At 49.6% G+C, this 17,173-nt stretch overlaps 1 protein-coding gene across 14 annotated transcripts in view; it reads left to right on the top strand.

The window, feature by feature from the left end:
- TANC2 (tetratricopeptide repeat, ankyrin repeat and coiled-coil containing 2) overlaps nucleotides 1-17,173 on the top strand; it is a 181,183-nt gene that overhangs the window by 40,298 nt on the left and 123,712 nt on the right. For all 14 annotated transcript variants that reach the window (XM_085211218.1, XM_085211226.1, XM_085211229.1 and 11 more), the window contains 2 exons: nucleotides 8,174-8,236; nucleotides 13,183-13,282. In XM_085211218.1, the coding sequence (XP_085067344.1) occupies nucleotides 13,216-13,282 (67 nt within the window). In that variant the 5' untranslated portion in view covers nucleotides 8,174-8,236; nucleotides 13,183-13,215. The remainder of the gene's footprint in view (nucleotides 1-8,173; nucleotides 8,237-13,182; nucleotides 13,283-17,173) is intronic.

Consider the following 17,173-nt stretch of genomic DNA (forward strand, 5'->3'; position numbering starts at 1 on the left):
TCCATATGTGAGCAGTGTTAGTGCTGGGTTTTAAGGGAGCCTCCCATTAAGCAGGCAGGCGTAATGCAGAGCGTGAGGAAGGGAGGGTGGAAGTGTGAGTAGCCATCCTGCACACCATGCACTCATAGTCCTCTCACTTCTCACTGTTCCATGGGTAAATTGTGTCCAAAACTCAGTTTTAAGGGTTAATATGTAATGTCATTGAGAAATTGCATAGCAGCTGCCAGGTCTGCCATTGGAATGTCTTTCTCAGGTAGACAGCCAGTCCTTGGGTGGGAGTGGAGTGGGTGCTCAGGTGCATCTCTGAGTTGCACTTTTACTGTAATTCTAATTCTTAAAGAGACAAGTTGCCTGATGTGTTTCATTTATATACGTGCATTTTTTGTGCTGGTGAATGCTGTGGTGGGGTGGTGAGGGTTTGTAACTTTACTGTGGCACTGGGGTCTCTGCTGAGCGCAGCCACACCTGGAGGGGCTCTGAGCACTGAGCAGCCTGGAGCTGCTGCTTCCTTTCCAGGTTCTGCTGTGGAAGTGGTGATGTTGGAGCTGTTGGGTCTTCCAGTGGATGAGGTGTGCTTCAGGAAGGTCTGTTCTGATGGAGAGAAGTGATCCATGGATTTCTTCTGCGCTGAGCATGGGGAGCACAGTGAGATGCAGTTGTTTGTGCCTGGTTGGTGTCCTGAAGGGGATTAGCAGGCAGTGAGTCGCTCACGGATGGAATAAGCTTATAGCAGAGGGCCCTCAGCTTGAAGCTGAAAGAGCAGTGTGAATATCAGTGCTGGAGCTGTTGCACTGTTCCTTTTTCCCATCCCTGCCCTGCATGAACATCTCCAGAAGGGAACAGCTGAGGAGATCATAGAATGGCCTGGGTTGAAAAGGACCGCAATGCTCATCTGGTCCCAACCCCCTGCTGTGTGCAGGTCACCAACCAGCAGCCCAGGCTGCCCAGAGCCACATCCAGCCTGGCCTTGAATGCCTGCAGGGATGGGGCATCCACAGCCTCCTTGGACAACCTGTTCCAGTGCCTCACCACTGTGCCTGGAGCACCTCCTGCAAACAGCACTGCCAGCTCTGCACAGTGCCCCACTGCAGGGAATGCTGCCTCTTTGGGCAAGCTGTGCTGTAATCTTCACAGTCCCTAGGTGAGAATGCTCGTAAGTGGTTTCTGCACTATTGTTTGCATTGTTTTGCTTAAAAAGCAGCCAACTTTGGAAAATGTGATATCCTTATCCAGTTTAGATGGAAGATAATCCAATCTAAGCACAACGCTGAATGTTAAATCATTTTTTCTCCTCCCGACTCAATCTTGTTAGAGAAGAAAGGCCTCCTGGTGCGGCTGGCAGCGCAGCAGCAGATGATGCTGTGCTTTCTGTAGCACGTCTCAATGCCATAGATGTGTTTCTATAGGAAATTTCCTCTGCCTGAAGAAATAGAACTTGTTTATTACTAGACATTGTTCCAGAGTGAAATAAAGGTGCATGGAGGTGGTGGTGTCACAGCGGAGCAGTGGGGTGGGGATGTGCTGCTCTTTGCACCAAAGCTGGACGTGGGGATGTATCCCAGGAGGGAGCAGTTTCCTCCGACGTGTTCTGTTTTGCAGATGGGGGGAGTGAAAAGGATGCTCACTATTGTCAGCAGGCAGATGGTGACTGTCTGAGCCGCAGGATAGGATGTTCTTGATAAACACACATTGTTCCCATAGGCTTTGGGCCATCAGTGTGAATTGCCCAAGGTGTTCTCATGGTTCCTAACTTTGGGCTCTGCTTGGGTAGGGGTAGATTTCAAGAGCCCCATTGGAAATAAGTAAACCTTGGGTTTGGGAAGTGCTGCTCACTCCGGTGCCATCGCTGTGGTTTTCTGAGTGCTGCTGTCCATCTTCTGGCCATCCATCCATACGGACCCATAACTGCTGGCTTCAGGGCAGCCAGTTCTCCCAGTCAGATCTCACTGGGTTTGCACCTTGCGTGCCATGCCCATACATCTCCATACCTGCATGTATTGCCCACTGCAGGGTGAAATCAGAACCAGCTGCGTTCTGATTTCAGCAAACTGAGCTGCCGTGAGCTGGATGGAGCAGCTCTGGGCACACTGCAGCACTCAGTGTTCTATCTGTACTCTGTAATTTCAAGTGTGCTCGCACAATAGGTTCATTTATAGCTGCTTTTACTTTAAGCACATTGCTTAAGTAGTCAGACCTATTCTAAATAGCACTTACCTTTTGTCTTTGATGAACTATGTGTGTAAATGTGTGCCCTTTCCTTCAAGCACTCATCCATGTGCACGCTGCTCAGGGGCTGGGATGCTCTGAGTGCTTTGTCCCTGTGGTTTTTGTGCCCTCTTTTCCTATCTTTATTGAAGGCCAACAGCTTTTGTGTCGGAGTGAAGGTGTATGGCTGGGGTGCTGAAGCTTCGTTTGGAGGGGTTGGTAAGGCAAATTCGTATGTGTCCCAATATGGTGTTACCAAAGGTGCTCACAGAAGGGGATGTGGGGATGTCGGGGCAGGAGCTGTGTCCTGAGGTACGTAAGTTATGGTTGAATGCTTCCAGGTGGGCAAAGGCATTGACCATTCTCTTGGAAATTCCCTTGTTCTGTGGGAGCCTTAGGGAACTGTGGAGTGGCTTTTTGAGTTCTGTGGCTCCAGGAGCTGAAACGAAGCTACAAATAGCAGCTGCCATGGCTGAAGGGATTCCATGCTGGAGGAAGCCTGTGTCTGTGAGTTTGTGCTGCGCTCCAGAAAGGTCAAAGAAGACAAATAGAGTCCAGTTCTGCCCAGAGTGTGAATGCTTGGGGGGGGGGGGGGGGGGGGGCAAGGAAGGCAGATTTTGAGTGCGTGGTGGTAGGGGCTGACCTGCTGGAGAGGAGCAGTAGGAGTCCTGGTGGGTGACAGGTTGGCCATCAGCCATCAGTGTGCCCTTGTGGCCAAGAAGGCCAATGGGATCCTGGGGTGCATTCAAAAGAATGTGGCCAGGAGGTTGAGAGAGGTGATCCTCCCCCTCTGCTCTGCCCTGGTGAAGCCACACTGAGTGTATTGTGTCCAGTTCTGGGCTCCCCAGTTCCAAAAAGCCAAGGATCTCTAGGAGGAGGGCCATAGAGATGATGCAGGGCCTGAAGCATCTCCCCTATGAGGAAAGGCTGGGTGACCTGGAGCTGTTCAGCATGGGGAACAGAAGACTGGAATGGGCTGCACAGAGAGGTGATGGCTGTATCTTCAGCGGAGATGCTCAAGACCCATCTGGATGCCAACCTATTGTAGGGAGCTGCTTTAGCAGGGGGCTGGACTTGATGATCTCTGGAGGTCCCTTCCAACCCCTGCAGTTCTGTGACTCTGTGTCCATCCCCAGAATTCCCTGAGTGGGGACCTCTGTCCTCCCCCCATGTTGTGCTGTGGGCTGTTGGGTTTGCTCTTTCAGTTATCAGCTGGCATCTATTAAAACGTTAGATAATTGCATTCTGTCTCCTGACCTTGAATGACTCTGGAAGGAAAATATTTGCCTTTGGTGCATGCTGAACGTACCCTGTAATGCGTGGTGGCATTGATATGCACATTACAAGTGCTGCACTGAAAACAAGTAGTTAATAATAGTGACCTGTGTAGGTACAGAGCAGGTGACCAGATAGGTTGTATTTAATGTTATTAAGCATGTTATGATAGTGAGCATCCGAAAGCATCAGAAAGGTGAGGATTTGCAGCAGCATTTGTGTAACAGCAAAGCAGTGGCAGTTCAGGCCCTCAAAGGGCTTTGCCAGTACAGATCTTGGTGCATTTGATCAATGTTATTAAGATGCTGAGATGATTGCTCCATCGATAGCTTGGAACTCTTTGTTAAGCAGGAAATAAAATGGGAGTTCGTTATAATTTTCATATTAAACCGTGAGTCTGAGCTGGTGAGATGGCACAATGCAAATGCTATCCTTTTTTTTTTTTTTTTTTTTTTTTTTTTTTAAGGTGTGAGAAGTGAGCAGAACCACCTCATTTAAACATGGCCCGTTCTCTGATCCTTGTCATGGTTCTTTTGGAATCCTGATGCCTTCCCACGTGATTTGCAGGGATGATTGTGAGGGAGCTGCTGCCATCTGAGAATGTGGCAAAGAGAATACCAGCATAATGCAACTGCAGATCAGCCAGATGGGATCTGAATATGGACCGAGGTGCTGTGTTGGCTGTAGGGTCACCTGTGCAATTCTTGATCTATCAGTGGCATGTGCTCCTGTGTAGCAAACTCTCCAAGTGCAGTAATTATGTGTAATTGCTTTCAATTAGAGAGTCAGAAGTTGAGAAGACAATGTTTATCAGGATGGAAACGAGCTTGTTTTCTGGGTGGGTCCCAATGCAGTTGGGTCATCCCTGCATTGCTACAGTTTGAGGATCGTTGTCGTTTTCCTGATCTTTGGTTTGTTGGATGACCCCCATCATTAAAAAACCTAACAAAAAAAGCACACGGAATCATAGAAACATAAAAAAAAAAAAAAGTCTTGTGAGTTAGAACTTGAATTGAGGCTGTTTCCAGTCAGTGTGTGCTTTGTTTCCAACACATTTGTATATGCAGAGTAATGCTTGAGTTGAGAATGCCCTCTGAGCTCCCTTGGCTTCCAGGCCAGCTGATGGTCGAACAGGAAGAGTAACCTGGTGTGAAGGTGGAAATCCCCATCACAGAGCATTCCTTTCCAGCAGAGCAGGTCGGGCAGCATTGCTCAGATCAGTGCTGTTCCAGGTTCTTGCTGGGTTAGAATTCTGCATTAATGCTCTGTTGATAGAAGTGTGAGTTGGTAATTTCTCTGGGTTCATGTGACCAGCAGCGTGTTTGTTGTAGAGGCTTCAAATTCAGTTAGGTTTGTGCCACTGCTGTCAGATGTTACCTGCTCCAATGCAGTGTGTGCATAGATGATGGAGAAAGCTTTGCTCTGTTTGCTCTAGAAGGAACTGAAAGTCAGCCTTGCATTTCATCCCATTGGGAGTTTGCTCAGTCATGATGCTAAACACTTTAAATTATGCAGTTGATGGTGTTTATCTCAATGCAGCAAACTTCTTAAGCCAGCAGGGACAGGGAGGTGATGTCCCCCTCTGCTCAGCTCTTGTGAGGCCCCATCTGCAGCACTGCGTCCAGGCCTGGGACCCCCAGCACAGGAAGGACGTGGAGCTCTTGGAGCGGGTCCAGAGGAGGCACTGAGATGGTCAGAGGGCTGGAGCAGCTCTGCTGTGAGGAAAGGTTGAGGGAACTGGGCTTGTTTGGCTTGGAGAAGAGAAAGCTGCAGGAGACCTCATTGTGGCCTTCCAGTGCTTGAAGGGAGCATATAAACAGGAGGGGAACGGCTGTTTGTGAGGGTGGGTGGTGATAGGACAAGGGGGAATGGTTTTAAAGTGAGCCAGGGGAGGTTTAGGGTGGATATGAGGAGGAAGTTTTTCAGCCAGAGGGTGGTGAGGCAGTGGAACAGGCTGCCCAAGGAGGCTGTGGATGCCCCATCCCTGCACGCATTCAAGGCCAGGCTGGATGTGGCTCTGGGCAGCCTGGGCTGCTGGTTGGTGACCTGCACACAGCAGGGGGTTGGAACCAGATGAGCTTTGTGGTCCTTTTCAACCCAGTCCATTCTATGATTCTATGATTATAATTGTTCTGCTGAAATCAGACCTCCTGCTCTCAGTGCAGTCTCTTGCTATGGCACTTCTTGATTGGCTCTGGGAGGCAGAAAGGCATTTTTGTTGGCTCTCTGATCCTCAAGTCCTTTTCCCATCACGGATTTCAGTTTGGCAGGAGGATGCTGCAGCTGGAATCGGTGTCATTGTGTCCCAATGGACGTGTTGCTCTTTGGGGTGCTGGGCAGCTGGGTTGGAGCAGCACTGTCCTGAGGCTATCAGCCATAAATCCTGGTGCTGTTGTGATGGCTCTTAAGCTGTCCTTGCAGCTGCTCCTGTGATCCTTCAGTTCAATAGGAGCCTTTCTGTTGGGCAGTTGGTTCACTCAGGTTTTGCTTTGTGCATTTATTCCCTGCTGTGTTGGGGTATACATGGGAACTGGGATAACCTGTGGCCACATACATATGTGCACGTGTTCAGGTTGGACATTAGGAAGAAGTTCTAAGAGCAGTCAGGTCCTGGCATGGGCTGCCCAGGGTGGTGGGGGTCACCTATTTGATGTCTTTATCAGTGATCATGAGGGGATTGAGTGCACCCTCAGTAAGTTCACAGACTTATTCCCTTCAATGCTGATCTGCCTAAGGGAGAAAGGCACTACAGAGGGACCTGGACAGACCGGATCAATGGGCTGAGGCAAACTGTGTGAGTTTCAATAGGGCCAATTCTCAGTTCTGCATTTTGGTCACAACAACCCCAGGCAACCCTACAGGCTTGGGGAGGAGTTCCCTGATGGAAAGAGACCTTGGTGTGCTGATGGCTGAATATGAGCCAGCAGTGAGCCCAGGTGGCCAAGAAGGCCGATGGCATCCTGGCTTGGATCAGGAATGGTGAGCAGAACTGGAGGAGTCATCCTGCCCTGTGCTTGGCGTTGGTGAGGCCTCACCTGGAGTTCTGTGTTCAGTTTTGGGCAGCTCAGAACAGAAAGGACATGGAGATGCTGGAGCAGGTCGAAAGAAGGGCAACAAGGCCGGGGAAGGGCTTGGAGAATATGGCCTATGAGGAGAGACTGAAGGAACTGGGGCTGTTTGGCCTGGGGAAGAGGAGACTGAGGGGAAAACTTATTGTCTGAAAGGTGCTTGCAGTGAGATTGGGTTGGTCTCTTCTCATTGGTGATGGGACAAGGGGAAATGGCCTCAAGTTGCACCAGGGGAAGGTTTAAGTTGGATATCAGGAAGAAACTTCTTTACAGAAAGGGTTGTGAAGCACTGGAATGGGCTGCCCAGGGAGGTGGTGGAGTCAGCATCCCTGGATGCGTTCCCTGCTGCTCAGGGACGTGGCTTAGCAGAGGGTTGTTAGAGTTGGGGTAGCATGGAGAGGTTGCAGTTGGACTTGAGGGTCTTTTCCAACCTGAGCAATTGTGTGATTCTACACTAAGAAGGGCTGTGTGATGAAGAGTGATTTGAAGCTGGGTGCTGGAATGTGAGGTGAAGCTGATCCCTACTGGCTGCCTTTGAACCTCATGCAGTTATTGCGTGCACAGGTGTAACCACTTGGGCCTGCAGGTCACCTGCTTTGTACTGCAGGTACTGAATTATCTCAACCCAATGTGCTGAGGCCCAGTGCTTCTACCTCTCAGCTTGTTGACTCCTTGGCTTTGCGGCATTAATAACAGCTGTGTATGTTTCAATAGCATTTCCTCATCTTCATAAGTTTGGTGGGTGCGTTGCATCCTTATAGTAAGAATAGTTCTGACATTGATTCTTCTCCCTGTCACAGTTTGTATGTTGCTGTCTGGATATATTTGTTGAGATGCAGCACTCCCATGCAGTGGGAGATTTATGAATATAATTAGAGGGTTAAAGGCATTAAAAGAATCAAAGCACTTAAACAACATCCAGTTTTTATTGACAGCCCTCTCATTGCTGCTGCATTCAGATGAAAATTTGCAATGCAGTAATAGGGGCAGTGAAAGCTCAGTGTGTGGATAGGATGGGACATTCTGGATTGCTTTACAGGCTCCATCTCACTGCCCAGCTGCGTTCTGCTCCTTGTTTTATGGTGCATCACGTGAAGGGAGAGGCATTGAGATAGGCACTGCCAGCAGAGGGGCACGCATGGCTCTGCTGCAGTGGTGCTCTGATCTTTTTCAGTGAGCAAAATACATTTAGCACAGCTCTTTGCAGCTGAGCTTTGTATGTGTGTGAAGGTGGAGCAGGGGGCCAAGAGCCCAATTCTCAATTGGAGGCTGAGTGCTTCCATGGCACTTGTGTCCATCTGAGGCTGGAGCTGCTTAGGGTGCTGGTGGAGAAATGCTGGAAGCAACAGACTGTCTTCTGAGTATTCCATTATGGGATGTGCATCGAGGGAAAACACGGTCTGCTTTTCTGCTCTGCTCGCTTGAAAGGTGCTGAGGGGGGGAGAGTCAAGTGACCAGAATGTTTGCAGGCTCACAGAGATGGAGACGTGTGAACACAGGCTGTGATTGTGGTGATGCTGCTCTGAGAGCTGTGGGTTCATTCTGGGCTGAGATCCTTCGCTTTGGTGCACGCAGTACTGTGTTAAGAAGATGCTGCTAAATTCTGTTTGTTTCTTTCCTTTCAGGACTTGTGGTGCATGGAGGAAGACACGCTTTCCTAGAGATTTAATTTGTCTAGACATACCAAGGTAAGAGATTTTTTTACCTACCACATTTTTTTTTTTCCCTGTAATTTAATTGCTTAAATAGAATGAAAGCCCTCCTCAGTTCTCTCATCCCTACACTCACGTCTAATCACCTGTAATGGTGTTGAGGTGGGCATTGCAATGTGGAGCTGTTTCTTGAATGGCAGCAGGATTTCTGGCTGCTCCACGCCGTGACTCTGAGCTGCAGTGCTGATGGGTTCAGGTGGGGAACCCCTCTGTCCTTCCTGGTGCTCCTGGTGGTGGGGCAGTGCTGGGCTCACTGGGCTCCATTCATTCCAGCTGTAGAAGTGCCTGAAGATTCGTGCCAGTTCCTCATTTTGCAGAAGTAGACTTGAGTTCTGCAGATCCATTCCATTTCAAGCTGGAATGCCTGTTTGTTTTTGGAATGCCCAGGTGTTTTCTGGTGGCAGCTACTGATGTTTTTGACAACCGAAATGACAATTCTTACTGTTATTGGCAGCACAGGAGGCACTTCCAACACTTCAGACAGGTCAGTGAAAGGGAGGTGATCAGATTCCAAACTGCTCCTCAGTATCAGTTCTCTCAGAGTCAGAGTGGCTGACACTGTGTACAGAGAACATCAGCGTCCCTCATGGGCTCAGTCTGCACCATTAATCTAGAATTAGAAACCAGGTTATGGGAAGTGATGAAGCCCCGTTCAGAATTAAATTTCCTTAATTTCAAGGTCATTACCTTTCCATGCTCAGCAGAGAATGGTTCTATCGTCTGTTTAGGGACTGACTGCATCCTTCTGGTGGCATTTCTGATCTCAGCACTGCCATGTTGGCAGTGTGGTCAGAATTTCCTTCCAGCGATAGCATCAAAGGTTCCTTGATTTTGCTAAAGTGAAAGAACAGAGATGGATACTGGCTTCCTGCTTCCTTGTGAGGCGTTGTCATGTTCAGCTGCTGCACACCGTGTGTCCTGGGGTTCTTTCTGTGGTTCCTCACTCATGAAGGAGAGCTGGGGAAGCAGAAAGGCTGGGGGAGTTGGAGGTGTGCAGGACAGGGAGCTGCAGGAGCTCTGGGGGAGAGGACAGACAGACGGACCTCCATCACAACAAGCAGTATCCAGGCTTTGCTTGAGGATACATGAAATTATTAATTCCTCTTCTGTTCATGTTCTGTTGTTCCAAAGCTGTGTACAGAACTTGGTGTAATAAGTTCTGTATTGCTTAAGAACTTTTATCTGGTGGATTATGAAAGTATTTCATAGAATCATAGAATGTCCTGTGTTGAAAAGCACCACAGTGCTCATCTGGTTCCAACCCCCTGCTGTGTGCAGGTCACCAACCAGCAGCCCAGGCTGCCCAGAGCCACATCCAGCCTGGCCTTGAATGCCTGCAGGGATGGGGCATCCACAGCCTCCTTGGGCAGCCTGTTCCAGTGCCTCACCACCCTCTGGATGAAAAACTTCCTCCTAATATCCAACCTAAACCTTCCCTGTCTCAGTTTAAAACAATTTCCCCTGTCCCATCATCCCTAAATCCTTCCCCTTTTAACTGCACTGGACCACTGCTGTAAATACTCAGTTCTTTTACTTCAGAGTTGTTACAGACCGCTGCCTCCCACTGTAAGGCAGAGCTGTGCTGTGATACAGAATCCATCGCATTTGATTGACCAACCTGGCAGCCTTCTGTGAGGGCATCACCAGCTGGGTAGGTGGGGGGAGAGCAGTGCATGTCATCTGCCTTGACTTCAGCAAGGCTTTTGGTACCGTATCCCACAACATCCTGATAAGGAAGCTGTGGGGTAGATGAGAGGACAGAGAGGTGAGCTGAGTCTGTCTGAGCTCAGAGGGCACATATCAGAACAGTTGGAGATGAGCTGCTGGAGAGGAGCTCTGTGGAGGAGGACCTGGGGGTCCTGGTGGGTGACGGGTTGTCCAGAGCCAGCAGTGTGCCCTGGTGGCCAAGAAGGCCAGTGGGATCCTGGGGTGCATTAAAGGGAGTGTGGCCAGCAGGGCAATGGGGGTGATCCTGCCCTCTGCTCTGCCCTGGTCAGGCGTCAGCTGAAGCACTGCATCCAGTTTTGGTTCCCCAGTACAAAACAGACAGGGATCCCCTGGAGAGAGACCAGCAGAAAGGGCACAAAGATGATGCAGGGCCTGGAGCATCTTCCTGTACAGCACTCAGTGCAGTGTGTGGCACTCAGCTCCTCCTGCAGCATCACAGCAGTGCTGCTCTGCCCGCCCTCCTGGCACGCCGTCTCTCTAAACCTCCTTTTGGATTTCAGGGCAATCGAAAATCAGAGCATCGGTTGAACTTGGAATGATTTGAGGATGCTGATTTCATCCTTGCAGCTGTTGGGATGAGTGTGGAGCAGATTTCTGTACTCAGTGATGTTACACTCGGGGGTCAATGCATGAAGGACCAACCCTGTTTGTGTTGTGTGTTTTCCTTTTAGCTTTCAGTTCTTTCATCCTGTAATAATGAGCTCTATAGATCTCTCCTTTCTTTTTTGAGGGAAGGCCTCGATGTCTGCTCCTCCTTGAAGTCTGAATGCTCTTAGCATAGCAAGCTATTCATTAATTGGTGAAAGGTTCCTTTTTGTTCATAAAAACATTAATTTAGCATTAACACGTTGTTAAATCTTGAGAGTAGTAGTCATAGGGACAGTTTTGGTGTGTTAATATACACTTAGTATACACACATCTTAATTTCTCATGAAGCAAGTTCAGCTTTCTGCGTGCTTTGTGGCCACAATGAGGGCTTGTTTTGCAAATCTTTGTCTCACCTTCCACGAGCAATGCAAGCAGGAGTGAAGCAGCAGGAGGAAATGCCTGCTGCACTGAAGCACACTTTGTTACAGAGTGTTTGAGCTGCATCTGCACTGAGACGGGGTGCGACAAAGGATGTGTGCATCTTCTGAGTCCTGGCAGTGGCCTCTCACTGATCTTAGGACATTGTTTGCAAACTTAAAATCTGACTTTTGCTTTCCCCCACCCCCCTTGAGCTACATGTATGAATAAGTGCATTCAGAGTTCTTTTTTCTAGATGGCATTCATCGACTTTTGCTGGATATTATTAAGGTTTCGGGAATAAATTCTGCCACTGCTGTGGTGTGAGCCGCTGGGATGCCAGGTCTGGCACAGAGGTGACCTTGTTCACTTAGCTGGGGCAAACAGAATTCGCTTTCATTTGGAAATCCAGTGTCTGCTGGGCAATATCTGTCCCTCATATTTCAGGAAAGAAGTGAAAATTAATTCTGTAGGCCCTGATAATGTGCAGCCCCCCAAAACACTTGAGTGATCAGATGTCCATCCAGTGAGGGCTGGGATGCTGCAGTGCTGTCTGTAGGGCACGGTGTGGAGCTGTGTCAGGGATGTAGGCTGAGCCTGCTGCTGGGAGCCTTCCTTACCACCTGTGGGAGCCTCTGGTGTTTCTCTGTGGCCTCAGGGTGAGCTCTGAATGCATGGACCTGGTCCCTAAGGCCCCCAGGGCGGGCAGCTGAGGGTCTCAAAGCAAAGCATCCACTCGTCCTGCACCAGGTGCTTCTTCAGAGTGAGTTTATGAAGCCTCCATAGAAGCACTGGGCAGAGGGTTCAATAATTCCATCACGTCGAGGTTGGAGGTAAACATTGTTAGCAAACCTTCCTCCTCACCTTTGGCATTGTTCAGCCTCAGTCCAGTTGGCTCCATCAGCGTAATTAGATTAATTATGTTGTTCCTCATCTCTACTGCTGCAGCTCCACCAGCTTCTGTTCTCAGCTGGAGCAGACCTGGGTGCATCCCGGCTCCTCCTGCACCTCTCCCTCCTCTGAAGGAGCTTCCAAGTTCTGCTCTGCCTGCTGCCTTTTGCTCTGCCCACCCTCACAAGGCTTCTGCATGGAAATATTCCCTGACCATAAGAAAAAAGCAAGCGGTAAGCATAGCAGCTTGGTCTCAGAGCAGAGCTGCTGCTGCTTGCTCAATACATTCACCCTTTCACATCCTCCTTTACAGCACCTGTGGTGCTTTTAGCATCGGATCCACAGTCATTTCAGAGCTGAGCAGTTACTCAGACAGCAGCAGGAGCTGTTTGCTGCCTTCTTGTTCTCTTGCTCAAAGCCTCAATAAATAAATTTGGGTTGGTGGGCTGTTGGAAGGGCTGTAATGTTATCACCTTCCAAAATAAATACTGCTGTGTGTTCAGCTGTCCGCTCTACATTCAATGCCTCCTTCGTGTTTTCCTCTTCTGCTGTTGCATGGAGAGCTATAGGTGAAAAAGTTCTTTGTCGGAGCAACTGATGGGTGGAAAAGAAATGCTGCTGCTGTGTCCCAGCTAATAACATTCAGACACATGTACCCCAAAATCTGCCTTGAAGCGTTGGTGTGAGTAGGTTGTGTGAAAGGGACACGCGTTGGCTTTTAACTATTCACAGAAAGCTCTTAGAATGGGGTGTTCCTCTGTGAATATACCTCACAACATTGGGTAACTGTGCAGTAACTCTGGATGGCGTTTACTGAGCATCCTCCAAGAGGAATCTTACCTTGTTAAAGACAAAATGTTGTGATATATACGAACGTGTTACCTTTGAAGCGTGGCACACTGTGTGTACACCAGAGCAAAGTGCTGCCTCGTTGCGTGTCCCAATCAAAGGCTCTTTGCTGTTGTTTTGCTCCAGCCTGGAGCTGCCACTGCAGTTTTGATGGCTTACCTGCCTTAGCAAAGTGGAACGAGCTGTCAGTGCTGTGAGCCCAGCAGCTCGTCCTGCCATCTCCAATGGCACAGAGGCAGCACGCTCAGCTGCAGGGAGGTCTGCAGTTCTGTGCATCAGTTCACTCTGAGTTCAGGCTGCCTCTTCATGACAATGTACCCAGCTCTCAGAGCAGTCTGACGGCCGCCCGTCGCTCATTGGCAGTGCTTTCTTACAGCTTTCCCCCATGTTTTCCCATTGACCATCACTCGAGTGCTGATTTCTTGCCTGTGTTCTCTCTCCATATGCAGGCTGTGGGATCCGCGCGGCGGGACGGCATCGCCATGTTTCGGAACAGCCTCAAGATGCTCCTTACAGGAGGGAAATCGAACCGCAAAAACAGGTCCAGTGGTAAGTGAGCTCCTCACGTGTATCCTGCTGGCAGTGCTCCTTTCGTGTTGTGTGAGCTGCTTTCACTGGGCCCTTTTATCTTGTTAATGAATGGATGCATCGGTTGGTGATGCGTTGGACTCAACACATCGTTGAGGGTCATCGTAGTGCCACGTTGTGATGTATTGCAATAAAACACTGCAAGCAAACCACGTCCACTTTTCATTGCAGAGATAAGGTGCAGAGAAAGGTCGTAGTTACACATCAGCGACACTTGTGGCAGCGTTAGCAATTCTCTGTTTGTTCTGAGTAACAAAGATGAGGGGAATGGAGAAATGGGAAGAGATGGAATTAAGGAAAAAGTGTCCGAATTTGGTCAGTGCTTCTGCCCGTCTCTTTGCTGTAGCATCCCAGGATTACTGTTTGCTCCTTGTCCTGCTCCATCCAGGTGGGAGCTTAGCTGAGGTTGTAGTTGTGGAGCAAAACATTGCAAGAAATACCAGCGTGCTTGATAAGTGTTCTTGTTGAGCTTTCGTAGTTCCTTCCAAAAATGGATTGCTGGCAGCGTAAGAGCTTTGAATTAGTTCTTCCATTCTCCTTTGTGAAGCCATCTGGCAGCACACTTGGAGTATTTTGGGATGGATTGTTGGTTCGTGCTTGTGTCTGTGTAAATAGCATAGCTGTGTATTCTGTGGGAAACCACAAGAGAACATGCAGAGATGCAGTGGTGATAAACGCAATGGGAAAAACAAACCAAACAATTCCCTCCTTTCCCTTGGCTGAAATGATTTAATATATGCTTCTGATGAATACTGATTCTGATATACACATCTGATTTCCCTTGGTTTTAATATCTTCTTGGCCAGGTTTGATTTGGGAAGGAGAATTGTAGCATCCAGGTCACTTTGGGCTGCAGACATTTGTTGGGAGCAGCTGTAGCAGTGCGTGGTGCTGCTCACTTCCTTGCTCTCCTGGTTGCACTCAGTGTGCATCTCTTACAGTGGGAAAAACTCTTTTTGCAAATAGCCCCAATGTGACCACAGCCCACAGGACAACTTTGTTGTTCCCTGCTTTTCTGAGGCAGGTTTTGTGTCCTTGGGGTTTGCTTCAGCTCTGGCTCTGGTTGCAAGGTGCCCATACAGGGGGCTGTGTAGGGCTTTGGAGATCACACTGCCACATGGCCCTGGTGACTTGTAGTTATTTTCTTGTTCTCGTTCCTTGTGATCAGAGCAGAGAGAGAAACACGTTCTAGAAAGCACTACGGTGGGGTTTCCAACAGGTGGACCTTTCTGTAATGCCCTGTGGCCACAGCGTACGTGTCATACATACACCTTGCTGTGGTTCTGCCTTTGAAATACGTTACTTTACTGAGAAATGCTCTTCGGCCTTCCTTTGGGGAGGAGAGGGAATTAAGAAAAGGCAAACATAATGTTTCCAAGGACGAGTGGTAGCTTATCAAAGCACAGCATTGTGGAATCGTGTGTGCACAGCCCTGTGTGCCGTGCAGCGCTGTAAGCATGGGGCAACGGGAGCTGCACCCATCGGTGGGAGCCCAGAGCAGGCTCTGCATCCCATGTCACCATTTAGGGACTCAGCTCTGCTCCTTGGCTCACTCCTCCCATAGGAAGGCTGGAAATAGGGTGGGCAGGGGGCAGCTCCCCGCTTTGTTGTATGGGGACGGATGGAGCTGCATGCGCATCTGCGTTTCACCTGCTTTGCTCCTTTGGCATCACAGAAGCCTTTGAAGCCAAATGAAAGGTGGTTGTGGTGATGGTTTTTTCTCTTGTGGAACCCAGGGAACGCAGTGCCTTTGCAGTTCCTTCTCCAGGCAGCTGCTTTACTTTGCAGTGATGCAGCCAGGGTTGCTGAAGCCAGGCTGGCAGCCTTGTGCCATGGTCGTGGTGATGCTGGATGATTAAAAGTGTAGCAGTGATGGTAACAGTAAAATGCCTCTGTGGCATTCCTTATCCACACTGCTCCTCTGTAGAGCTGTGATTGAGGCTTATTTCAACTCCTGCGTTTTCTTCTTTGCTGCTCTTTGTGGTATTGTGGCTCAGGAGCGCACAAGTATTCACAGAAGGAGAGTGTCAGTGGCATCTGTGTGAATGTACGTGGTGTGCAGTAGTAGCTGTGAAAAGCAATGAACTTCTGCTGCAGCACAGCCTGTTGTATCCCCTGGGATTCATTTTGTGTGCATGCTTTGGTGGCTGCACGAAGCAGTGCTGTGCACAACTACGTGTGCATGCACATATTCTACAGGTGCAGTTCTTTCTTCCCTCCCTTTTCACTGAAGCAGTTTGTATCCAAATATTCATTCTTTTCTTCTCCCAGTGCAAAATGAATGAGAAAATATAAGGAGGGAATCTTCAGACCCTGCTGCATTTTTCAGCTCTGCACCTGGCAGGGAGGTGTGATGTGTTTGGTCTCCACTGATGGCATTTGTGTGACACAGATGAGAGTGGAGGACACGCAGTGAGCACTGCATGGGGCCGTCCCACTGCAGCTGCTGGGAGCTGCATTCCCTCTGGGCAATTCCCATCTGTGTTTTTCTTTCCTCTGGTCATCCCCATGTTTTGCAGACATGTTCCTGCGTGCTGCTTTTATCTGAGCTTTATCTCTGGGGTTGATCTGCAGGTCGATCAGCCTGCGCTCCAGCTCTGCCCTGCCCTCCTGCAGCCCTTCCCTGCGGTGATGCTGCAAGTTGGCTGTGAGCTGGATTCACTGGTGTCCCTCTGAGCCACGCTCAGAGCTGCAGGGCCAATTAGCTGCCTTCATTGCATGCTTTCTGCCAGGACAAGCCCCAGTGGAGAGCACTGTGTGCAGTCAGCAGAGCTCACGGCCTTTGCTGCATGCATGCACAAGCTTTGGTTTCAGGCAGGAATGGGCAAGACAGGGCCAGGGGGGGCTGGGGACTGAGCCTGGCTCTGGAGCTGCTGTTCCTTACTGAGATAGGAAAGAAAGAGGCTGGGCAGTGCTGGGATGCTCTGCTTTCCCTCCCACGCAGTGCTCACTGCTGCTGCATTCATCAGTGCTCACGAAGGAGCTGCACGCTGGGTGTTGTGCAAAGTTTTGGAAATACTTTTTGAATTCCTTTCTAGATCCTTTTTGTCTGAATATCAATAAGGTATTTTTACAGAACAAACTGACCTGTTGTGTTGTGCCTCAATCCCTGCCAAGTGCTGCTGAGTGCTGTGCTGTGCTGGAGCCTTTAAAGCACAGGAATGGCCACTTCATGCAGGTCTGTGTTGCAGGGAAGCTGCAACGTGGCCGTTCTGCACTGGAGCACCTCGTTCATCCCCAGGGCTGGATGGGAAAGGCTGGAGGGGTGCACACCAGTGGTGTCGTGGGTCTGGGGGAGGCAGAGTGAGGATGGTGGGAGCTGTGCCTGCGGTGCAGTGCTCAGAGAGGGGTGTGGGGTTGGGATGTTGGGCCTCCTCCCCTCCTCCCAGCAGGGCTTTACGTGCTGTGTGCACCCAATAAAAGTGCACTGCTAGGAGGAGACCGACAGAGAGCAGTGCTGAATTTAGGAAGGAGAGGAGATGCTTCGTGCTCCAGGTGTTGTCTCTTTAATGATTGGAGTGGCAAAAGCAGGCAGAAACCTTCCCTGCAGGCTGTGCAGTGAGTTTCCATTTGTGAAACAGGGATGGTACCTCAGCCCTCTGCATCCATCTGTGTGGCACAGCAGCAGTTTGGTTGCAGAATGGCTGCAGTGCACGTCCACGCGTGGGGCTTCACAACAAAGTGTGGCATTCTGCAAAGCAGCTCGGGGGTCTGCTCTGAAATTGAGAGGTTCTGGGGGCCAGGGGGAGGAAATAGAACATGATGGGCAAAATAATAGGTGTATATGCTGTGCAGTTTTGGCTGCAGGCAGGATTTTGTGGGGATGGCATGGAATTCTGGCTATAGCCAGGA

Source organism: Meleagris gallopavo, chromosome 29, assembly GCF_905368555.1.
Source record: "Meleagris gallopavo chromosome 29, MGAL_WU_HG_1.1, whole genome shotgun sequence".
In the NCBI taxonomy this organism is placed as follows: domain Eukaryota; kingdom Metazoa; phylum Chordata; class Aves; order Galliformes; family Phasianidae; genus Meleagris; species Meleagris gallopavo.